The sequence below is a fragment of the Neophocaena asiaeorientalis genome, unplaced genomic scaffold, assembly GCF_003031525.2.
Source record: "Neophocaena asiaeorientalis asiaeorientalis breed wild unplaced genomic scaffold, Neophocaena_asiaeorientalis_V1.1 scaffold96, whole genome shotgun sequence".
Classification (NCBI taxonomy): domain Eukaryota; kingdom Metazoa; phylum Chordata; class Mammalia; order Artiodactyla; family Phocoenidae; genus Neophocaena; species Neophocaena asiaeorientalis.
This window is the reverse complement of record NW_020175831.1, coordinates 3,595,070-3,620,931: the sequence shown is the minus strand read 5'-3', so window position 1 is coordinate 3,620,931 and position 25,862 is coordinate 3,595,070. Positions and strand designations below refer to the sequence as shown.

Here is a 25,862-nt window from a genome sequence, read left to right as displayed (position 1 = left end):
TAGAACAGAGGGAAACATTACTATTGACATTCATTTATAATGTTTTTTTACATTGGTGTTACAACCTTAGCAACAATGTAAGAATGTTATTTATGGATACTGCATTAAAATTTATACTATACTTATGTTACTCATCAATAATCATGTTAGAAGGTCCCTAAAGACAAGCTTTCATTAGAAGAGGGATTTTCTAAGTCTTAGAAGTTTACTTTTTATTACTGAATAATATCACAGCTATTGTTTTGAAGGAAAACATTTTTTATTGGTTTTTGGGTTTTTTTTTTTGCATTTGTCATGGAATAGTGAAAAGCAATTCAAATTGAGCATTTATATACTGTGGGGATTTCCAACTTTACTAATAGATAATCTCAGTGAAATTTCACATCTTTGTTACAATCCAAAGATAAAGTTTCGAATTCTTCCAGAAAAGGTGGAAAAACTCTGCTTTTATATTCTAAAGTGTTGTAATGTTTTTATTTATTTATTTATCTATCATCTATTTATTTTAATGGTAGCTGTTATAAAGCTACAACTCAGTAGGAGGGTTTTTTATTTCTTTTCATTGAAAGGAAAAATATCTAGTCAAATTTGGAAGGAAATATTGACTACTCTTTACATAATGAGCCTTGAAAGTAAATGTTGCTCTTAAACACATGAAGTGATGATCCACCACCCTCATAATTAGAAAAAATACAAAACTATGATGAGATACCATTTTTAAAAATTGAAGTATAGTTGATTTACAATGTTGTGAGATACCATTTTTTAAAACTATCATACTGTCAAAAAAAATTTTTTTTAAATGGCTTTCCAATCTGGCTTCAACCTTTTATTTTTTTTAAATTTATTTATTTATGTTTGCTGTGTTGGGTCTTCGTTTCTGTGCGAGGGCTTTCTCTAGTTGTGGCAAGCGCGGGCCACTCTTCATCGCGGTGCGCGGACCTCTCACTGTCGCGGCCTCTCTTGTGGAGCACAGGTTCCAGACGTGCAGGCTCAGTAGTTATGGCTCACGGGCCTAGTTGCCCCGCGGCCTGTGGGATCCTCCCAGACCAGGGCTCGAACACGTGTCCCCTGCATTGGCAGGCAGACTCTCAACCACTGCACCACCAGGGAAGCCCTTAGACTCTCCTTATACTTTCTACGTGGGCTATAATTATGGGTTATAATTAATATTTATAATATGAAAACACACCTCAAAACAATTTTAAAATATCACCCTATGTAAAGACCACAAGTTATTCTTTTCTCCTTCACCTTTAAAGTATGAGGTCCTTGAAGCCAGGGATCCTGTACTCTTTCACCTAGAAGGATAGAATGGGAAAAAAATACACTTAAAAATTATTATTTTAATTATAAAAGTAATATGTGCCATGCATATTTCAAATTTCTGTGCGAGGGCTTTCTCTAGTTGTGGCAAGCGCGGGCCACTCTTCATCGCGGTGCGCGGACCTCTCACTGTCGCGGCCTCTCTTGTGGAGCACAGGTTCCAGACGTGCAGGCTCAGTAGTTATGGCTCACGGGCCTAGTTGCCCCGCGGCCTGTGGGATCCTCCCAGACCAGGGCTCGAACACGTGTCCCCTGCATTGGCAGGCAGACTCTCAACCACTGCACCACCAGGGAAGCCCTTAGACTCTCCTTATACTTTCTACGTGGGCTATAATTATGGGTTATAATTAATATTTATAATATGAAAACACACCTCAAAACAATTTTAAAATATCACCCTATGTAAAGACCACAAGTTATTCTTTTCTCCTTCACCTTTAAAGTATGAGGTCCTTGAAGCCAGGGATCCTGTACTCTTTCACCTAGAAGGATAGAATGGGAAAAAAATACACTTAAAAATTATTATTTTAATTATAAAAGTAATATGTGCCATGCATATTTCAAATTTGGTGGTTATGTTAGAATTGACCTTAAGCAAGTACCGATTTATGCTTTCACCAACAGTGTATGAGAGTACACATTACAGAGCATATCTCAAGTAGACTATCTGAAGTGTTTTACTCCATCACCTCAGAGAAATAGTCATAAATAAATTTGGCTAAATAATTTAGATGGAAAATAAGAACAACTTACTGTATATAGGTAGAATTCCTAAAGGAAACATAAGATCTCTGAAGTACTCTGAAATGAGTCATTTTGCAAAAGGTTGAGAGTGAAATTTAAATAGCTTCAGTGTAGGAAAAAATGGAGTAGATCATCCTAGAGTGAGGTTATCTGTAATAGAAATTGATTTCCAAAACAGTAACCTACTTTTCAATAGAGCAAACAATATTTCTAAGGTAAAACAAAGATAATTTGTTCATAATCATCTATTGTGGAGGGCTAAGGTTTGATGCTAGAAAAATTAATACTGGAGGTATTGAAATATGGCATCTGTAAAAACAACTGAATATAAAGAGAATAATTTAGATGCTATGCATAGTTATAAAAAATAATCTTCCAAATTCTTCCATCAAGTTTTGATCACCAGTTCCAATGTGAGTCATATTGGAGCCTAACGCAAAGGAAAAATCAGTAGTACTGATCCCATTGTTAAAAAAATTTTTGATATTTTGTTCATTATGGATTTTTTTGCACTGATTTTTTTAAAAATATTGAAGTTATATTGATTACTGAGTTTTTTGACACCTCCCTATAGTTTGGACCTAAGGCAAATGTCTCACTCACTTCATCCTAGTTCCAGTTCTTTTGATCACCCAAATAATAAAATAATGCTAAAAGAAGAGAAACAAATAATTTAAAGCCTCTCTTAAGCACCATTTTCTCAATGTTTCCAATATTCTATGCAGAGATATTAAAATGAGAAAAATAGAATTGATGAAATTGCTAAATTTTTAAAAATTCTTACAAGTCAGCAATGTATATATATTTTATCTGTATTTTATATATGAAGAAATTGAGGTTCAAAGAAGTTAGTACTTTGGTTGTGACACACAAAGAACATGAAGCCCAGCCAAGATTGAAGCCCTCTATCTGACTTTTATCAGAACCCAAATTCTTTCCAATACACTGGGTTCTTTCTCAGGGAATTAATGACATTTGAATTAAGCCGTGAAAGAAGAGTAGGGATTTGCTAGGAGTAGAAGAAGAGATAATACATTTCAGGCAGTTGGGGAAATTGTGGATAAAGCCTGGAAGTAATGTCCAGAGGCAGATTTACCAAGAAGCTAAGGAGGTTGATGTGTCATGACTCCTTGGAAGAAAATGTTAATAAAGCTTCTTGATAGGGACTCTAATGACGTGCTCCCCAAATTATTTATTTTCGCAAAATTTGCCCAAGTAAGATATTTTAACTCCAACCAGTGAAGACTGCTGTGTCTTTCCTTTCTGGCTTTCCCTTCATCACACTTCCCCTTGTGTTAGGTGGCTTTGCAATTGCTTAGGCAGTTTTGGGATCCAGCTTAGAGGTAGTTGATTTGGAGATATGCTATTTTAGGTTTAGTGGGATATATTTACGTGGTTCACAGCCACTCCTATGGTTATTGCTAAGCACTCAGGGTAAGAATAACCTCGCAGCATACTTCAATTGCCTGTTCTACCTGCTCACTTGGCATGGTGGTATGAAGGTGCAAGGCCAGAGGCTAACACAAGATGAGTGGTACCTGGATGGTGGGAATAGGCTGTTAGTGGAGGAGAAACAAGGTTTGCAACATATGGAGCTAGAAGATAGTCTGTGGAAAATTCTTTCAATCATCAGATGAGTAAAATTATAAGTGGAAAATTGAGTTCTCATGAAGAGAGTATCCTTTTGGAAGCAAAAAATTTAAACTGAAGATTCACAAAAGCTTCAAAATATCAAAAACTTTCTTATTAGCTTGGAATGTATACTAAAACTGCCAAAATCATGAAGAAAAGAAAGCACTCATTAGAGCCAAGAAAATTTAGATGATTAAAATGACAACAGAAGAGATAAAGATTATGAGAATCAGGGCACTCCCAAAGAGGAAATGAAAAAGCAGGAGAAATAGAAAATAGTCAAGCAAAATACAATCTGTATAGTCAACAAAGGTTCGCAGCAGTTTCATGTTGATGACTTCGTTGACCTTAATAAGGACTGTGGTCTTTTATTATGGCCCTATTGCAAAAAGTAATAATGTCATTCAGTACTTTAATTAAAGAAAATTTTTTCCTTCAAAATTGTGATTCCAATAACATTTATACAGAATCAAACAGAACATAAAATGGGCAAGAGAGATGTTTCTTAAAAAGATATTTTGAAAAAAAAAGTTTAAAATAGTCACACTCTTATGAGATTCTAGCTAGTTTATGCCAAGGCAAAAAGAAGATCATAAACATTGTTTTGTTTGTAAATTATTTTCAACAAGACAGACATTACTTACACGGGATGGGTTTTCAGACTAAACGAATATATCGAAAGCCCTCAAAAGCTGTGACTATTCTATGGAGCACAAGACAACTATCTTTTCTTAGATTACCCGTAAATCAAAAAACAGCTGAGTAAGAACATTCCATATTATTTTGAAGAGCTGAAAAGAGTAGTTGAGGTTATTGCATTTTTAAGGGAACTTTCAGAGGTCATGATGAAACAATAATCATGATTCAATTAACAGAAATTTAATGGGAATCCTAGAAATAATTGTTAAATTTAATTAATTTTTGCATGAGAACTTGGAAAAATGCCCAAAATAGGAAAAAAAAAGTAACAGTTTATGAAGAATGAATAGAAGTAATGGGAAAATATTTATATAATGGAAGGGTTAACAGATAAATAAACCAGAAACCAAATACTACTCCATTAGTTGGCCATTATTGTGCTCTACTGCTGTTATCAAAAACTCTATGTATAGTTTTAAATTTTTTCACTGACTGAAAACCAGCTTGTGGCTTTATCCAACAGTGTAAAATAACTTTTGGAAATGGTAACCTGTGGTTGAAAACATTCATGGAGTGTTGTCCAACAAAGGTGAGGAAAAGGGCTCCCAGCAGCCTTTAAAGAATGTTAATAAGTGTGCAGGATATATACCACATGCAGCTCATTCCTTTAATCTGGTAAGAGGAAAAGCTGCTTCACAGTTGTTAACCACCTCGGCATTTTACAACAGTTATTTTCATTTCAGGTTCCTCTCACAAATGGAGTATTTTACATAAACATATCAACATGGATTTAAAAAAAAGTCTAAGAGTAATATAATGGGTTATCCATTATAAAGCTGTTCAAGCTTTACAACATGGGTCAAGGATATTTTACAGACGCTAAAATATATTTTCAAAGATTTGGAAGAAAAACCCCAACACACAAGAAAAACCAAAAATCTTATTCAAAAAATTGACAACCAGCAAATACATCATTATAACTGTAATACAGAAAGACACTTTGAAATGCTTCTATATTTAAGAAATTGCAATCACCTTATTTGAATTACATAAAGGGGACCATCTTTCTTCATCTTTAAATCTATTTATAAAGAACTGAGAAAAAATTCAGATAAAAAAAAATTCAGATAATTCACCAGGCTTCCCTGGTGGCCCAGTGGTTAAGAATCCACCTGCCAGTGCAGGGGACATGGGTTCGAGCCCTGGTCTGGGAAGATCCCACATGCAGTGGGTCAACTAAGCCCGTGTGCCACAACTACTGAGCCTTCGCTCTAGAGCCCACGAGGCACAACTACTGAGCCCATGTACCACAACCACGGAAGCCCGCACATCCAGAGCCTGTGATCCGCAACAAGAGAAGCCACCTTAATGAGAGGCCTGCGCACCGCAACGAAGAGTAGCCCCTGCTCACTGCAACTGAAAAGAAAGCCTGAGCATAGCAACTAAGACCTAATGAAGCCAAAAATAAATAAATTTATTTAAAAAAATTAATGGAATATGAAACAAAAGTGGAAAAGGTAAGCAATTAAATTAATAGAAATTGTTCTGACATCAAGAAGTATTTGCAACAAAAAAGGTGTCAAATCATCACCAAAAGCAGGAATTCACTAAAGGAAGAGATACATTTCAAATAGAAGTGATGAGTAGGCTCTTGGATAGTTTGATAATGCAGTTAATGAGAGGAAGGGATCATATGAACACACTGGAAAACGATTTAAAACTCTTTTTGATTAGACACAAAATGATTACTTTGAAAAAAGTAATATAAAACTCATAATGTGCTATTACAACAAGGACATCAAGAATGAGTAATAACTGCTATTGATTCAAAGAATATTTTCAATTAATTACTGCACAAAGAAACATGAAAACCCTGACATCTTACAATGCCTATATGAAAAAACTAACAATCTGATAGTAATTTTCCCACACTTGACAGCCATTCTTAAGATTCACATATCGGGCTTCCCTGGTGGCGCAGCAGTCAAGAATCTGCCTGCCAATAAGGGGACCTGGGTTCGAGCCCTGGTCTGGGAAGATCCCACATGCCGTAGAGCAACTAAGCCCATGAGCCACAACTACTGAGCCCTCGTGTCACAACTACTGAAGCCCACATGCCTAGAGCCCATGTTCTGCAACAGGAGAAGCCACTGCAATAAGAAGCACGCATACCGCAACGAAGAGTAGCCCCTGCTCGCCGCAACTAGAGAAAGCCTGTGTGCAGCAACGAAGACCCAACACAGCCAAAAATAAATAAATAAATAAATCTATTTAAAAAAATAGTACCAAAGCCATGAAATAGTTATAAATCTAACAAAAATATGCAGGATCTATATGCTGAAAACTATAAAATAATGATGAAAGAAATCAAAGATCTAAATAGATGGAGAAATACTCTGTCCTTGGATTAGAAGACTCAATATTGTTAATATGCCAGTTTTCCTCAAAATAATATATATATTCAATGCAATCCCAATAAAAATCACAGCAAAATTTTTTCTATAAACTGATACATCTACTTAAAACTTCATATAGAACTAGGATAGTCAAAACAATTTTTAAAAAGAGCAAAGTTGGAGGACTCACACCACCTCATTTACTTACTGTAAAGGTAGAGTAGTCAAGATGGTGTGGTAAACAGCAAAAATATAGAAAGAAGAGGGAGCCCAGAAATAGACACACAAATATATAGTGAACTGATTCTTGACAGAAGTGCAAAGGCAATTCAATGGAAAAAAGATAATCTTTTTAACAGTTGGTGCTGAAACTGTTTGACATCTATATGCAAAGAAAATTTTTTAAATGAACTTCAACTCATATCTCACACGTTATATATAAAATTAACTCACTATGGATCGTAGACCTAAAAGCAAAACCTTAAAGCATAAAACTTGTTGATGAAAACTTAGGAGAAAATTTTTGTGATCTTGGGTTAGATAAAGATTTCTTAGATATGATACTAAAGGCACAACCCATAAAAGAAAAAAATGATAAATTCCCTTCATTAAAATTAAGAACTCATGCCTTTTGCAAGACACTTAAGAGAATGAATAGACAGGCCACAGACTGGGAGAAATATTTGAAAGCCACATATCTGAAAAGGAATACCCAGAATTAATAAAGAATGCCCAAAACTCATTAATAAAAAGACAATGTCATTTAAAGATGCACAAATTTTTTGAACAGATAATTTCCTGAGTATGACCTATTTGGTGAATGAAGAGAAAACTGTACACCTGCTGTGTCCACAAAGGTAGCACATGGAGATGGTGTGGGCCCTGAATACACTGCACAGGAAGTTGGCCTTTATCTTAGAGAGAAATATTGGGTCTGATTTCAGTACTGCCATAGCATTGGGACTTTCCTAGAACATATGTATATATAAAGAAAACGACTGCTTTTGAATATATAGTCTAAAGTGAAGTTCCTTTTACATTATAGCTAAAAAATATTCTTAAGCTTTTAAGTTGTTCACAATTCAGCTGCATACAGAGTTGCACGGAATCTTATTTATATATACATATGTTATAGATGGAATAATTTGGCTTGAACAAGAAGTTTGGTTTAGTATCTACTGTTTGGGAAAATTAGCTCTTAAACTTTATAAGAAATGAACTGTATAGTTAGGATTTCCAGTTGTCTAATTTCAGAGGTTTGTCAAGCAAATCAATCCTACGTTTTTTCTCATGTATTGGTTCATACCTCACAGTGGCAAGTCTTTTCTTCTATCTTTATCTTCAGTTTTTTCTCCTTCCTCATTTCTTAGACCTTTGTCTTTCATTTCTCACATCTCTTTTTCATTCTTCCTTCGAGCTTTTGCAATCTTTTTTCAAATCCCTGGCATTTCCCAATTCTCTGTTTTTATGACATCTTTTTTTTTTATACCCAGTCGCCCATTGGTGATCACTTGTAAATCATCATGACTTAATATTTTTCCTGTTAGCTACTGCCTACACATGTTTTACTAAGCTCCTCAGGCCAGAAAATTTGTCTTCCATATTTTATGCTTTGTAAAATCCCATGTACTCTTATGACTCCTATTAACAATAAATCTCAGTATGAATTAGCTAAAGCTACATCTTCCTTGTTTTATGTGTAAGCTTTACATGCATACAAGTGAAGACTCAAGTTTCATTAGCTCCCTGATTTGTCATGTGTGTCATTATTTTTCAGGTAGCATTAGAATGCCATCTTTTAGAATTACTGGGCAGCAAGCCAATAGTTTATTTTAGCTTAGTTTATATATATATTTTTCCAGAACAAGCAATGTTTTTTTTTTTTCATTTTAAGAAGGAAATGTTTCTTTCTTTTTCAGTAACTAAATTGAGCTCACATGGAACTATCTACATGCCAGGATACTTTGTGTTCTAATTTTAAATTATGCCTTTCAGACACAAATGGTCTCTGGAATTATGCATTATTTATGATAATAGATGAATTTTTAATGTTAGACTTGATAAATGTCAATCTTTATTTTCAGTTATTTCACAGCAATCTAGCCTTTAATCTTTCTTCACTTTTTTATTAGGACATGGGAACTACATTTAGCATGCATTTGCTTCCAGAGCATGGGCTGGACGAATCTAAATGTGAAGTGAGCAAACAGGTTGAGGAGCCGCAGTGTTCCTTCTGCTGCACCGCAAGCTCTTGGCTTTTGTTGCTGTGCTTTCCCCGCCTTGTCATCCCTCTCCTCCCAAGTACTATCAATCTACCAAACCCAGCTTCAGAAGCAGCTGAGAGTAGCTTCAAGTGCCACCTTCAGTAGATATATGTGCATTTTTAGTCTGGATTCTAAAAGGTGAAGTGATCTCAGCTATAGGACTTGAGTAGTGTGACCTTCCCTGGTATCATCCTACTTCGAGTAAAGGCTTACTTGATGAGCCAAAAAGATTTTTGCTTAATAAGAAAGGTGTGTATTAATTTTCTTTTGCTGCCATAACACATTACTGAAACACTTGCATCTTAAAACAACACTCATTTATTATCTCGCAGTTCTGTAGATCAGAAATCCAGGCATGTTGTAGCTCATCTCGAGTAATGGCATGTGGTTAGCCTGGTGCGGGGCCCAGGCACGGCAGTATCTGCCTCCTGCGTCCCCCAAGGATGCACAAGCACAGCCTGGGGCTAGAAAGGCCATCTAGAGGCTGGTTCTGGATGGAACCTGGTCCACACATGCGTCCTCCAACCTGAACATGCCCTTCAAGGCCCAGTCCCTGGAGCTCGGGGTTGCCTCTTTTACATCCGTAAAAGGCCTTCACAGCAGGACTATTGTTTTACTGGCTAACCAGGGGATGGGAATCTTGGAGGGCCATCTTTAGAATTCTACCTATTATAACGTATGAGACTCATATGATGAAAATGAAAAATTTTTTTGGAAAATACGTGAGGACACTTGAACAAATGTAGAGTTATACAACATTCCAGAAAGGGAAGGCTCATGTGGAAGGATATTATTCTCCCTGAAATTAATACATACAGTTAAAGAAATTTTAATAAAAATCTATAGCGACATCCACATGGATGAATCTTAACTTTGATTAAAAATATTCAAGATGTGAAAAAAACCTTACTCTGTGATTCTATTTACATAGAGTTGAAAGACAGGCATAAGCTATATTGTTTGAGTAATTAGTCAATAAAACTATAAAGAAAAACAAGAAAGTGAATATGTTAATAATCATGACAGTGGTTATTAACCCTAGGTACTTGGGGGTTATAAGGGAAGGGGCACTTTGGGGCCTTTTGGGATGTTGATAATGTTCTACTTTCTGACCCAGTGGAGGTTACATGAGTGTTTAGGTTATATTCTGTTTAATGAATTATTCTGTGTGTTTGCTGTAGTTCCCATCTCAAAAAATAATTTTAGAGGCTTCCCTGGCCGTCCAGTGGTTGAGGCTCCACACTTCCACTGCAGAGAGTGTGGAGTGTGGGTTCGATCCCTGGTAAGGGAACTAATATCCCGCATGCCACGCGGCACAGCCAAAAAAAAAAAAAAAAATTCTAATCTTCTCTTTTCCCCCCATACTTTCTGATTCTTCCTCTACATCTACAGTACCTCATAGAGAAATAGAGATGTTACAGTGGCACTAACAATTCAGTCTTTAAAAACAAAACGCTTACAAAGTAGGTTCTTGAGAATAAAAAAAAACTTTGCTGAGAGTGAAACATAGCATTTGAACGTATTTCTCTCCCAACCCTGGCCAGATTAGCTAAAAGAAACCTCTGAACTGGGAGGGGTATATGGAGCATGACACGCACAACACCTTCCCCTGGAAGGGAAGGATGAGGTTTGATAGGAGTGGCAGAAAAAGAGAGCATCAGAATAGGCTGAGCACCATTTCAATGGACAGGGCGGGAGGCCTGGGCTAGAAGCCAGGAAAGCTGTTATCATACCAGCCTGCCAGGGCTGCCTGCTGCCTACACTTGCATCATACAACAAAGGACACCAGCTCTCCTCTGAACTGCCTGGTGGAGGGCCTAGGACACCTCTGCCATAGATGGTGAAATCTTGGACAACCTGGTACTGTACCATCTTCCTTTCTCCAGTCCTCCCATCCCTAGAGATTTTAGTCTGCAGGGCCCAAGAGTCTATATTTTAATAAGCACTTAGGATAACTCTCATGCAGGGGGCCTCTGGCACTGGAGTACCATTGCCCAGAGAAAATCACTGAGAGGAAGAATCACCAGTGGCACTTGTTAAAAAATCCAAATTTTGAGGCTTCATACTAGACATGTATAATCAGAATCTATAGGGTATAAGCCTGAGAACTTGTTTTCTTCAAAATGAAGTCCCCAGGTAATTTGAAAGGAAGTTTGGGAAACAGCTCTAGAGACTTCTTTTTCTTTCGTTTTTCCACAATATTTATAATATTTGCATTTTGAAAAAATAAGTACCTTGTGGAAAAGAACATATTACAAACCGTAAAATACTTTTTCTCTGGCCCAGACTTCTCCTCAGTGCTGCAGACCCATAGATGTTTACATGACATCTCTCCTTGAAGTCCCGAAAACATCTGAGACTTAACATGTTTCAATTGAAATCATCTTCCTCCCCCAAATCCGACTCTCCTTCAGTGTTCCCCACACCTCAGTGAGCATTGTTATCCACCCACTGGGCCTGCCAGAGATCCCATCATTTCTGACTCCTTCCTCTCCCTCAATCCCCATTCATTCCACTCTGCCTTATCTAAATCCATTCCCAAGACCTCCTATTTCACTTCCTAAATCGTTTCATTTTCTGCACTCGTCTCCATCTCCTTGTGCCCATCCCAGTCCACTTGAACTACTTACTATCAACGCTAACCATGACCCATAGGTCCTAACTGGTCCAAGGCTGATCCTGTTCATGTTCCCACACTGCATCTGGAATGATCTTTTCAAAACACAGATCTGATCAGGTCATATCCCTTCCCCACTTTGCTCTGAAGAAAAAGATGAAGGTTCTCAGTATGGCCAACCAAGTTCTGCTTAGTTTGGTCTCCCTGCAAACTATGCTCTAGCCACAATGGCCTCCTTTCAGTCCCTCGGGTTTGCACTGTTCACTCCTGACAAAATACACGATGTTCCCTGTTTCCTTTTCTCCTTTCTTGTCTCTCAGCCTTCAGATCTCTCTTCCAGGAGACCTCCTCAAGCATGTCTTACCTAACTTTTCTGACCAGATCAGTGAGTGACCCTAATGTAAGCTCTCAGAGCACCTATCTCTTGCAACTTTCATTTATTTATCTAAATAAATGTGGCTCACTTATTTGTTGAATTAGACATTTTTGAATTCCTTTGCCTAGAATAGTTTGTTTCCTTGCTCATCTTCTCTCGTTTGATTTCACTTCCTTAGAACCTATTCCAGAACAATTTTTAGGATGAATATTTGGACTCAACTGAAGAACCACCTTCATTGGCTTTCCCACATCCCCTCTGGCTCTTGTTGCCTAATGATTTTCCAATCTTTTGAAATTTGCCTCTACCACGACACTTATTTACCTTATATTGTATTTTTTTTGTTGTTGTTTTCTTGAAGGTTTCTCTCACTAGCATCAGTTGCTTTAGGACAGCTGTTTTACTTATCTCTGTATCCCTAGCACTTAACACAGGGTCTTGTCCTCAGTAAATATTTGGAATGACCGTTGTAGCTTGTAGTACAGCCATATAGTGCATATGCTGATTTCTCTGCTTCTAATGTCTTCCCTCACTGTGCCTACAAACTCTTACCACTTGGTAGAGGCAGTGTTAGCATTACTTTCAACGATATATGTATAATTTTTCTACTTTTCAGTTTCTTCATTTGAATACTGATACCTTAAAACATTGCTGGGAGGATTAAAAAAGTTAATTATTTAATACTCTTCTCTCTCCCCTTGCCAGGCCAAATCTCTTCTCTTGTAGATCAATTACCTAGGGAATTTTGTCTCAGGATTAGGTTTTTGGAATCTCTTGCACCCAGTTAGTTCTTTCCTGTTTCCCTCTCCTGTTTTTGTCCCCTTTACAGTAGATCTTGATGGCTCAATTAAAACTAGAGAACAGGGACTTCCCTGGTGGCGCAGTGGATAAGACTCTGCACTCCCAATGCAGGGGGCCTGGGTTCGATCCCTGGTCAGGGAACTAGATCTCTCATGCATGCCGCAAATAAGGAGCCTGCGTGCTGTAACTAAGGAGGCTGTGAGCCGCAACTAAGATCTGGTGCAACCAAATAAATAAATATTTTAAAACCCCAAAAAACTAGAGAACAAATCATTAGCAAGTAGAAAACATTTCTTCCTTGTTCTCTTAGGAAAAGAGATTGTCCTGAGGTGAGGAGATTCATCTGCAAAACTGCACAGGCCTCTTTTTTTAACATATACATGTATCTATTCTTTTTCAAATTCTTTTCACATTTAGGTTGTTATATAATATTGAGCAGAGTTCCCTGTGCTATACAGTAGGTCCTTGTTGGTTATCCATTTTAAATATAGCAGTGTGTACATGTCAATCCCAAACTCCCTAGCTATCCCTCCCCTCCCAACCCTTCCTCCTGGTAACCATTAGTTTGGCCTTTAAGTCTTGCACAGGCCTTTTTTTTTTTTTTTTTTTTAAAAAAACAACAACTTTGAAAAAGCAAAAGCTGAAAAAACAAAATGATTAAATTTCCATACCAGAATAGGTGAAATGTTTCTTTTCATTTTCTTTTAGATTTGTAAAGTGTCTGACCCAGAGTACCAGAAAAAACTTTGGTTCCCTTCCCTTCAAGTTTACAAAGCTGTAACTAAAGATTTTAGCAGTTAAGCAACTCTACAGTGAATTATCTGGTAGCTTCCAGTATAATAAATTATTCTTACCAACTAGATACTATGCTCACTTTCTTTTCTTACTTTACCTGTTTGGTTGTCAAAGTTTAAACGTAGCATATTAAAACGCTTATACTCTTTAAATACTATGGACACTTTTCATTATTTTAAAATGTGTATGTAACTAAATAAAATAGAAAAATGTTTGCACACAGGGGTAAAATGGGACAAAAGCTTTTACTGAGGTTTCTCTACCCTTCTCCAACATTACCTTGTGTGGTTCAAGTACCATTTGTTATTTAGACTTGTCATTCCCAGTTGACTAGGAGATTTAACACTCTTTAGCCAATGTTTCAAATCTGAGGCAAATAAAACCTAGGTGGTTTATTCGTGGGCCTAGTACCAGGACCTGTGAAGGGAGTGTTCTTAAGGTAAGAGATAGAAAATTCAGCTTATGTTGTTATCCACAAGTTTGAAATCAACATCCTTGGACATTCGACGTTTACTACACAATGGTAAGCGCCCAGATATCAAATGACCCTTTTTGGCGTCCAAGGGTCATAAAAGCCTCAAGCACTCCTGGAATCTAGGCTGAATTTCTCCACTGGCTTGTTTGGGAACCCGTCTCTTCTAAGCGGTGTAGCATTAACTTGCTCTGCTGCCGGCTGATTGGCAGCTGGTCGGGCACTCTTCAGGGCGGACTCCTTTCCAGGTGCATCCATCTCCACCCAAGCGCACTCTTCTCTCCCGCGGCGGTCTAGGACCATCAGGACCAATTTCGGGGTTTTCTTTCGCCTGTAAGACTTGGCAGAACGGGCTCTAAAAGAAAAGAAGGAGGCAGAGGAGGAGTAAAAAGTAACTGTACTGTTAAAGAGTCATAATAAATGAGAGTCCACCTGTGAGACGCGAAGACGAGCACCCTATTTTGCCGCGGAAGCCACAGGGACAGAAGTCCTCGGGCCAACCGCCGGCCTCGCCCCTCAGCTGCCCGCCCCTGTCACGGTTACGTGACGCGGGAGCGCCGCGCGCCGGCTGCGGCGCCGATTGGCCGGCGGCGGGAGCGCGGGGTTTGATGGGAAGTTGGCTGAGCCCATCGCTCTGTCAGTGGCGGCTGCTGCCTGCTCCGGAGGCGGGCTGCGCTGTGGCGGCCGAAGCTGGCAGAGCTGGGCGCCACCGCCGGGCTTTGCCCGCTTCTACTTGAAGGTAGAGGGGTCAAAATGAGGGCCGTTGGAAGGGTTCGGCAGAGGGGAGATGCGCTGAGCTTTTTCCCTGGGAAATACGCTTCGGGTTCCCCCGCTTGCCTCTCCCGGGCGCCTCCGCCCCATGCCGAGTGGCCTACGAGCTCTGCGGCGGCGGCTAGTTGAGCTCCTGCCCGGCTGCGTGCTGATCCTGTCTCGCCCCCTGATCCCCTTGGTTTCCCAGCACAGTGGCAGGGGTGGCTCTGGAGTGCTGGAGACCCCTTTCTGTTTCCCGAGGGGAGTTGGTTCCCCAGCCTTTTCTCGGAGATTCGGGGCGGGGAAGGGGGGCAGTGACTGGGTTGAGCTGAGCATCGTCTCTTTGGCCCACCTCCCTGTTCGGTCGAAGGGTCAGAAAGTCCTACACTAAGCCATCGCTTTGAGTGGGTTCTACCCTTGTCGTCTTTTGCTGAGTTGTGCGGAGGCGCCACGAGTTGGTGAGATCAGGAGGGACCGAAAACTGTCAGTGTCACGCTGCTCGGCCCAGGCGTGTGGGCGTGGATTGTATGCTGCTTAGAGAAGCCTCTCTTCGGCTGTAGTCCTTTTTTGAGCAATGGTGGGGTGGAGGGAAGGGCCAGATTGCGTGGGTGTCATAGGCATGGCAGAAGGAGAAGAGCAAATCTAAACTACATCATAGTTTTAATTCTTGAATACAGTGTAAGGGAATTGAGAGAGAGTTGGGATTGGTGCACGCAGTTTTGCTGATGGTGCCCTCACTCTACTAAGTAAAATTTGTGACTCACTGAATTTTCCATGTTCCGCTTTTCCCAGTAGGCTTCTGGTTTGTGGTGCCTAGTGTCGACTTTCTTCTCCTTTCTCAGTGGCTTGGGTGTCACCATTGACAAAATTGTCACCACACAAAATTCAACAGCAGTTTGTGTGGATGTGAGTAAACTTGGTTTTAGGCATATGTTCAAACTGGCAGGGAATGCTAATCTCTTGTCTTCAACAGCCCCCGTAGTTTCATTTTAGGAGGACTAAGTTGATTTTCAACACATTTTTTTAAACATTTAAAATTAGAATTTCAAGTTTCTCCGTCATCTACTGGCATCAACCCACTGCTGTTAAAAACCTTAGTGTTTACATATTATTAACTTGAAAGAATAAAAAAGGGAAGAAATTATATGGCTTACAACAGGTATGATTTATAGGAGAAATCTTTACAGTCAAATAGTCATTTTTTGGTAGTATTTAGTTCAGAATGAGCATTGACTTACCATGAAGACCAGAACTTAGTCGTTGTATAATAAAAGTGCTTTTAGAGATGTACTTCTTTTCAGTAATTTTATTTTTGAGCAATAAATGTGGTAGTTTGGGATATTTCAGAATTGTCTTTTCTGTTAGGATATTTGAAAGTTAGAGTTATAGAACAAACACCTTTAATCTCAAATTGAATTGTCCAGTGTGTTATAGAGGTACTGTTGATGGTGACAATAGTTTCTACTTAAGTTTGGAACTTGATAAACATAAAACTAAACTTCCTTTGCTGTTAAAGTTTATTTTAATGTAAGAGTCTTCAGAGTATTTTGTTTTATTTTTTATACTGGAGAAAATGAGAGCAATACAATTTCAGTTAAAATACAAACTAACTTTATTTTCCAATTTTAAAATTATGAAACAGTTTCTTCATAAGAAGTTAGAAAGAAATGTGTTCCATATGAGAAGTATTGCTGTACTACATGTGCTTTCTGGTAATAGTAGTAATAATGTCTATAATTTATTATACACTTATTATTTCATTACCAAGTGATATATAATTTCATTTAACTCATGCAGCAATTCTGTGAAGCGTAGATGTAGATATTTTCACCGCTTTACAAATGCTGAACTGAGGCTTAGAGAGTTTAGTTTATACAAGATCACGTAGCTAGTATGTGGTTGAGTCATATTTTGAATCAAGACCTTTTTCATTCCATTATTTCAATATGACTTGAAGTAGGCTCAAAATTTAAGAATAACACATCCCAAGATTTCAAATTCTGACACCTAAACCTGAGTGTGAATAGCAGTTAATAGAAAACATTCAAATAATATGGTGGGTGTTATTATTTAGTGAAAAACACATTAGATGCACCCAGCTCTTAAGGTCATGTCAGGTCCCATAGTGATAGCAGAGTGGAAAGAGACTCTTTATACACGTTCACGGAAGATTTCTTGGAACAGGCCACTTGAGATTGAACCATCTGTCCACTCAAGAGCAAGCAAATTGATTTATGCTTCAGAAAGAAATGCTAGTTATTTGATTCCCATGTATTTTCCATGTGTTGAAAGGAAGCAGAGATGGACTAGAAAAGGGCAGCAACCACAGCAGTAAAAACAACCATTTGTATCGAGAAATTAGTATGTGTCAGGCACTGTTGTAAGTACTTTAGAATACATTATGTTGTTTAAGCTTTTCAACATTTGAGAGGGTTCTTAACTATCACTCTTTTGCAGATGAAGATAATGAGTAACTGAGAGGTTAATTTATTTATTTGCCCAAGGTTTCGTAGTAATGGGCCACAGGAATTGGAGTTAAGATGTTCAGGTGGCAAGGAGGGAAAAAGTGTTTGGAAGTAGAAGAGGTATGAAATTAAAGTTGTAGAGAAATAGTTGATTTATTTAATTTTGTTATGCTTTCGTATCTGTTGGAAAGTACTACTTATACATGTGTATTATAGTAAATCAGGCTTCCCTAACAAATACCAGAATTTGATAGAAAAAAAGTTGGGACAATGAGGGTTGATTGGCTTTTTGATTATGAACCTGAAAGGATGAATATGGCATTTAATGACTATTACCATAGTGTGTTGTTCTAGAGGACAAATTTAGAAGCACAGTTCTCTGCTTCAGGGATCTTATGTAATTTGTTTCATTAACATCAAAACAATTCTCCAAGCAAATAATTGATGTCAAAGTTGGTATTAATTGTAATATTATGCATACATTTCATATTACATGAATTTTAAAAGTGACGTGCAGTAAACAAGTAGAGGCAGTACTTGCAGACTTCTAGCACCAGTTCTGCCCCTAGCTGGACCTGCATGATTTTGGCATGTCATTTAGCTTCTCTTCCATGCAGATTTAAGCATTCAGATTTAAGCAAATGAAGGAATTGGGCTACATGATAAACTGTACTAACCCTGTGTCTTATGTTTATAACTTTCCACTTCAGTAGCTCTGTTTACCAGCTATTTGAGAATGTCTGAGGTGCTTTTATATGTTTTATATATAAATATTCCAATCTAATCTACAGAAAGACTTAATTTCTGATTTTGAGTTATTAGAAGTAACTTGTTGCTTTTTTTTGCCTTTTTTATTGAGCTAATTGATTTACAATATCATATAAGTTTCAGGTGTATAACATAGTGATTTACAATTTTTAAAGATTATACTCCATTTATAGTTATAAATGTTGGCTATATTCCCTGTGCTGTACAATATATCCTTCTAACTTATTTGTTTTATACATAGTAGTTTTATCTCTTAAGCCACTACCGCTAACTTGTTGCTTTTTAAAAAATCAAAACTAAAATACTGGGTCTGGCTCTGTTACTTACTGTCTTTGGGAACTTAGCAAATTACTTCACTTCTGTAGACTCAGTTTTGCCATTTGTAAAATAGAGTGATGGTAGTATCTAAATGATAAAATTCATGAAAAGCATTTGTTTTAGGGCCTGCTAGAAGATTAAGTCCTTACCAAGTGTTTAAATGATATTATTGTTGTCATTACTTTCAAATATTAAAAATTCTGATTTGTGAGCTATAAACTGTTTCAAACCAAAATGTGTAGGTCAGTTGTGTACAAAACACTGTGCTATACACCATACATAGTGGTGTATAGCACATGCATTCATCGTATACATGGGATAATGTATACTTTGAGAATATACAGGGCTTCCCTGGTGGCGCAGTGGTTGAGAGTCCACCTGCCAATGCAGGGGACACGGGTTCGTGCCCCGGTCCGGGAAGATCCCACATGCCGCGGAGCGGCTGGGCCCGTGGGCCATGGCCGCTGAGTCTGCGCATCCAGAACCTGTGCTCCGCAATGGGAGAGGCCACAACAGTGAGAGGCCCGCATACAGGAAAAAAAAAAAAAAAAGAAAATATACAAGTTAAGTGGTTCATCTGAATCTTCCCTTCCCAGCCACCTTTCTTGGTGATTTTTAGCATCTTAAGGTTTTAAGATCTATTTAATGTCTTAACTCAGAAATTTATACTTTTATTCATTAAAGTTCCTGGATTTCCTACAACCACACTTTAGAAATTTGAATACTGATTTACTATTGAAGGATTAATAATATTTAGATTGCAACTTAAATGTGGCTTATAACATTGATTACATTTATAAACTTCAGAAGTTTTCAGTACAGATTATAGGTATTTCTGTTGGTAAAAATCACTTTGTGTGTTTCATAATTAGACTTTTTGTTACTTCTCTAACCAAGAAAGTTCAAGATAGGCATGCCTGATGCTAATTTCAACCTAAAAATAGTATTGCAGAGTGAATGTACTTACTTTGTACTGGCATTATTTTGTGATTACATTTATGAGTTTAAAAAAATGTAAGAATGGCCTAACTTTTTTTAGGTGGAAATGAAGCAGTTTTATACATTGGTAGTATATAACTGTAACCTGGTAAAACTATGTAAGTTTGAAAATATACTTTCACTATTTCAGTTTAAAAGAATTAAAAATTATATAACTTGACTGGTAAATTGATTTAGGATATAATATTGCTGATACATTTTTATATGTATGGTAATATTTAATACATTTAAGAGTCATAGAAAAACAACTAAAAGAAGGGGATATGAGATACAACTAGCTGACATGACAGTTTAACTTGAGGGACTTAGACACAATTTCAGAAAGAAATGTTTATTTGGGTGTTGAACAGTAGTGAACAGACCAGAAGTCTGAAGATAGAGTGGCTTTGGGTAATGTTTCTTCTGAGCTATTGGGTGAATCACTAAACTTCTTTCCACTTAATTTTCTTGTCTGTAAAATGGTAATAATAAAGGCTATCCTGTGAAAAGTGGTAGTATTATTAACTTTAATATACAGAAAAGAAAATTATGGCTCAGAAACATTAAATGATATGCTCACTGTCACAGGTAACCTTATAACCCTTATTTTCTTACTCAAAATCCTGTTGGCTTTCTATTATTGTAAGGTGATATTCTTCTAAACATTGTAGAGCACCCCTAATTCCAAATAACTAGTTTAGTTGGGAGACAGCTGAATGATAGAAATGTACTACAGCAGAATTTTTCTTAGAAGAACAATATAGGGGACCTACTTTAAGGAACAGAAAATTGCAAAGTGGTATGAATATACACTTTTAAAATGCCTTGCTACTTAAAAAGTCTTTCCAGCTTTATTTTCACTTTTAAATATGTTTTGGCTTGGAAGAAAGGAATTTTTAAAAGGTGGGCTGTCTGCAAGACTGTTTGAATTAAAATTCCACATAAGTGGAGTCCAAATAAATTAATATTTTATAGTATTTTTGGGTAGTATCGCAACATCTAAATTTTATAGTGAATATGCTGTATATTTAACTTAAATTTTAAAAATAATTGCTTTATTTCTAGCTGTGAATTCCTTTGGACAACTGATATTTATCATTGTGCCCAGTTTCTACAAATAAAAAAATGGGTGGATTATTTTCTCGATGGAGGGTAAGTTACTTTTCTTTACAGCCAGTTCTTAGTCTAATATAAAAGTGTCACATAAAGCTATTTGTAAGGGTCTCCTTTGTGGTGTAGACTTGAGTAGTAGTTTAATATTATCCCTAACTCTATTTAATTTTTTTCTTTCTTCTCTTATGAATTATTTTTTTATTTGGACTTTAATGATTCTACTTGCTATATAGGTGTCTCATGTCTCTGTTTAACAGAATTATTTCACGTTGACCTATGAATTATTTTTATTTCTCTGTTTATACATTTGTGTACAAATGGTTATCTTTTCTTGTTTTCATACTGCCTAAATTTCAATCTTACTTGAAAGATAGTTGAAACTAAGTATTCTATACAATATTTATGTTTTTATAGGCTGTATCTTTTTGCTTAAAGCTTGTCACAAATATTTACTAAAGTTACACTAGGTATACTTTTAGGAATTAATAGGTTAAACAAAATTAAAAATATAGTTTGATTTTATTGGCTAAGTCTTTAGAGGAAGTATCTCAAATTTAGAGCTGTAAAATATAAAATATTCTGGTCAATGCTCTTCTCTAATATAAGAGGAGGTAATGTAGTCTAGGACAACTACTTTGCTTATTTTTTGACTCCTTTTTACCATAACAATGGAGTCTAGCAATACTTGGTACACAATTTAGTTCTTGACCTATTACTGGAGATGCTTTGTTTTGGATTGGCATTACATTGACACCCTCCACCCACCTTTAAAACTTATTAAAGTTCTGCCTGAGAATCAAATTTATCTATTCTTCCTTTTGTCTTTCTTGTTAGGTTGAACCATATGAAACTGCCAGTTTTGACTACATAAACAGCAATTGCGTATGGTTCAACCTAATATTAACAACACCTGTTGGCCCTACAATGCATTGATAATCATTACCCTCTTAGATGGTTGAGTATATAATTGGTAATTACTTTTTTCAAATGTTGTATGAGGCATTTTGGCTGGTTTTTATTCTAGGTGATATAAAAAATATCTTTGACAAACAAGCTCTGCAATAGTGAAGTATTCTTAGATGCCCTTTAAAAATCTGATATTCAGAAAAGTACTTTAGGAATTCAGAATGAAGGTAGCCTATTGATTTTTGACCTCCAGAGTCCTATGTGAACTTTTAGCAATAGTAAATCAGACCATATTTAGTCTTGAATTTTTAAATAGAATTTATAATTATAATAGTTTAATAGAATTATTATAGAATTAATAATTTATAATAGCTTAATAGAATTCTTTTGAATAATCATCTAAGAACATTTTTCTTGGAGGAAAATTTAAACAAATTTTCTCTCAGTAAAAGTATGTTTTACTGGGGTTGGTTAAGGATGGTAAAAATTGAGCTATCAGAGTTGAAAGTACTTCTAGGACTAAAAATTTAAGTTAAGTAGGTACATCTTATTTCTTTAGTCTTGTGTAATTTTGTTTATAGTTATAATTTTTATTTAAGTCTAAATCTCATTTGTAAAAAGACAGAAATACATATTGCTTAATAACATTGAAAAAACTTAATTTTGGATTAAAATGTTCTTGTATGATTATATAAGTCAAAGTGTTTCTAAGTTAGCGATAACAGGTTTTAATGCTGTCTCTTATTTCTGTTTCTATAACAGACAAAACCTTCAACTGTAGAGGTTCTGGAAAATATAGATAAGGTATGTTCTTTGGCTCTGGGGTGTTTTAATTCATTTTAGGTGTTACATAAATATTATTTTAGTACATATTACTTTGGAGACTAGATCTGGTATGGGAATTTAGAGGTGATATAGAGTAAGCCTGAGAACTTCAATGTTAAAATCCAAAGTCTATCAGTGACCTAAGAAGTCTGTCAGGTAATAGTGAATGTTAGAATGAAATTTGATCTACAGCACGGTGTAAATCAATGTTACAGATAGGACAAAGTAGATTATAAAATAGTCTGCAACTATTTGTATCAGTTTGCAAACTTCACAGCTTTTTATACTTTCTATCATAAAAAAATGGTTATTCTTTGAGAATATTGAGAGTGATGAATGGATTGAAAGAATCTAGTATGGGTCACTGTTTCAATTTTTATTCTTTTTATAGTCAGTTTTTCTTTTAGGCCTTATACAGGGAGAATTATTACTTGTTTGATTTAACAAAGACTATTGATGCCAATTTTATACCTCTGATCTTTGCTAATTTGATAGGTTATCAAACATTATTTTTAAATATCTTAATTTTTAATTTAAAAAAGATTTGTCAAATCATAATAGACATTTTTCATATGTTTTGACTTCATTTTTAATTTTCTTTTTCATATTATGTTCTGTTTAAAATATTAAGGTATTATGTTTCATTGAATTTTTAAGAGTTCTTTATAACCTCTCTATCATGTAAAAATTTTTTACCATTTTAATTTCTTTATGAATTTGATTTAATAATACATAATAACTATCTCTTCACAGGAAATTCAAGCATTGGAAGAATTTAGGGAAAAAAATCAGAGATTACAAAAATTATGGGTTGGAAGATTAATTCTCTACTCTTCAATTCTCTATCTGTTTACATGTTTAATTGTATACTTATGGTACCTTCCCGATGAATTTACAGCAAGACTTGTCATGACACTCCCATTTTTTGCTTTCCCATTAATGTAAGTAAAATGTTCTTTTTGTTGACTTTTCCTCTTCCTGACTAGATAGTTTTAATATAGTCAGTTTCTTTTTATTATGAAATAATAATGTTGCAGAGTGAATAAATTTGCATTTTTTTGCAGTTTGAAAACTGTTTCTTTAAAAAGTAGAACAATTGTTTTAAACCTTTATTTATAATCCAACATACTTGAAGAATATGACCCAGTGACATTAGTAATAATGGCTCTGTACGGTAATCTTTTGTGATTCTCTAACACATGTTCATGCTCCCTAGGAGTACTGGGCATGGAGTAGGCATTTCAGATTGTGGGTAGTGGCAAGTGAGGAAGGACTTGTAAAACAAAAAGAACATCTGCCCCATGTTGAATGTATTCCATTCATCCCACCCTTCCCCTCTTTTTAGTAACTGCTATAAAGCAATTGACCCTTACTACAGAAATATTTTGTAATACAGCACTTTACGGGAGGTGTGAATTGAGATGAGAATGATTGCGAATTTTGAGAGAAAGTTTAATGAAAAATTTGTTCATTCAATCAACAAACATTTATAGGTACCAATTGTGTGCATGTTGGATTATAATGGTGTATGGTACACAAAAATACAGAACCTTTGACTGTAGATCTTAGACTGCATACATTAAATTAAGTAATAAGTATAATGAATATTATAATGGGTCCTTAACACAGTCTGGAGTGGACATGGGAGTCAGGGAAGGGCCTTTGTATTCTTTACTACTGTTGCCACAAATTTAGTGACTTAACACCCATTTATTATATCACAGGTGTGTAGGTCAGAAGTCCAGGTAGTTTGACTGGGTTTTTTGCTTAGGGTCTTGCAGGCTTAAATCATAGTTATTAGCTGGCCTGGGGTCTCTGGGGGCGGAGAATCTGCTTCCAGGCTCAAACAGGGTGTTGGCTGACTTCTGCTGTATCTCTCTGATTTCCTATTTTGCCCTTGGCTGAGAGAAACCTATGTTTTTAAGGGCTTAACTGATGGTATTAGACCCACCAGGATAATCTAGGTTAATCTGCCTATCTTAAAATCAACTGAGTAGTAATTATATCTGCAAAGTCCCTTCATAGTAGTACCTAGATTACTGTTTGATAATATAACCAGAGAATGGAAATCTTGGGGAGAGAGAGGGGGATATCTTTAGAATTCTGCCTACCACATTCTTCCTGAGGAAGTGATTTTTGAGTTTGAGACCTGAAGGATGAGTTACGTGTAGCAAGGGTGGTGTGACATGGTAGGTAGTGTTTTAGGCAGAAGGAAGAGCATATTTGAAGACTCTGAAGGAGGATAGAGCATGGTAGGTTTAAAGAATTGAAAGAAGGCCAAAGACTGGATTATGGAGAAAAGTCTGGATAGTTAGATGAAGGATATTTCTTGTGGGCCTTATAGTCCATGATAAGGATGTTAGGTTTTAATCTAAGAATAGTGGGAAGCCACTGAAGATTTTTAAGGAGTATGACATGATCATATCATTATCTTGAAGATACCACTGAGGCTACAGCATGGAGAGTAAATTAGAGGGGAGTAAGAATGGATCCGGAGCAGCAAGTTAGAAGGTTATTGTAGTTGTCTAGGGGAGAAACGATTGATGGTGATTTGCACTTGAGTGGTGGTAGCAGCATTGAAGAGAAACAGATGGGCTGCATGAAGTGGATGGGTTGAAGAGATTTAAGAGGTAGAATTGAGGTAATATGGAGAGGCTCTTGGTGATTGGTTAAATGTGGGGTGAAGGGGAAGAATTGCATCAAGGATAAAATTCAACTTCATGGCTTGGGAAATTTGGTTGATGGTAGCATCATTCATCTAAATAGGGAACAACATGAGGAGGAGCAGGTAGTTGACCCACTGAGACCAAAATACCTATGGTCTATCCAGATAGAGCTGTCAAGTGGGATGGTTAAGTATGACTATGAAGCTCAGGAGAGAAATTTGAATGGGAGATATAAATTTAGGATTTGGCAGCTTATAAATATTAGTCAAAGCCATCATCTGTTCATTCAGTAAATATTTGGCACCTGCAATGTGTTAGGTTTTGGGCTAGCCTGTTGTGATTGAGAAAGTAGGGAGCTTACATTCAGTTGGGATTGGACAGACAAAAAACGAGACAAGTAAACAAACATAGTTAATTTAGAGAGAGATAAGTGCAATGAAGAAAATAAACAGGTGATGTGATAGAGAAGAATAGGATGCTTTAGGATGGTCCTGGAAGGCCTCTTTTGAGGAGGTATTTGAATTGAGAACTAAAGTATGAGAAAGAACCAGTATGGAAAGAGTTGGAATATATGGAAGAGTATTTATATATACAGTGTGTAATAGCACATATATGCATAGAGAGATACAGGAAAGGATTATCCTCAAAATAATAATGGTAATTTTCTCAGGTGTTGGAATTTTAAGTAGTCGTTTCTTTCCACATGCTTATTTTTGGTATTGTTAGAATTTTTTCCATCAGTGTGTTCTTCAAATTAAAAAAAAAAAATTCCAAGAAGAAAGAACGGAAAATGCAAAGTCTGTGAATTAGGAGAGAGCATGACTTATGCGAGGGTCAAAAACATAGGTATATCTGGAGTGTGATGGAGAGGAAGAGTGATGCAAGGTGAGCTTGCACAATCTAGGTCATGGAGGGTCACAGAGAGGAGTCTGAATTTTATTTTGGGTGAAATGGAAAGAGTGTAAAGGTTTTAGTAGAAGAATGGCATGATGAGATCTAAGAAGATCATGT

General features: G+C 36.5%; 1 protein-coding gene across 1 annotated transcript in view; it reads left to right on the top strand.

The window, feature by feature from the left end:
* The first annotated feature begins 14,689 nt into the window (after window positions 1-14,689).
* LNPK (lunapark, ER junction formation factor) overlaps window positions 14,690-25,862 on the top strand; it is a 79,986-nt gene continuing 68,813 nt past the window's right edge. Inside the window, exons 1-4 of the mRNA XM_024732822.1 lie at window positions 14,690-14,801; window positions 20,407-20,493; window positions 22,123-22,164; window positions 22,939-23,126. Coding sequence (XP_024588590.1) covers window positions 20,467-20,493; window positions 22,123-22,164; window positions 22,939-23,126 — 257 coding nt within the window. The 5' untranslated portion in view covers window positions 14,690-14,801; window positions 20,407-20,466. The remainder of the gene's footprint in view (window positions 14,802-20,406; window positions 20,494-22,122; window positions 22,165-22,938; window positions 23,127-25,862) is intronic.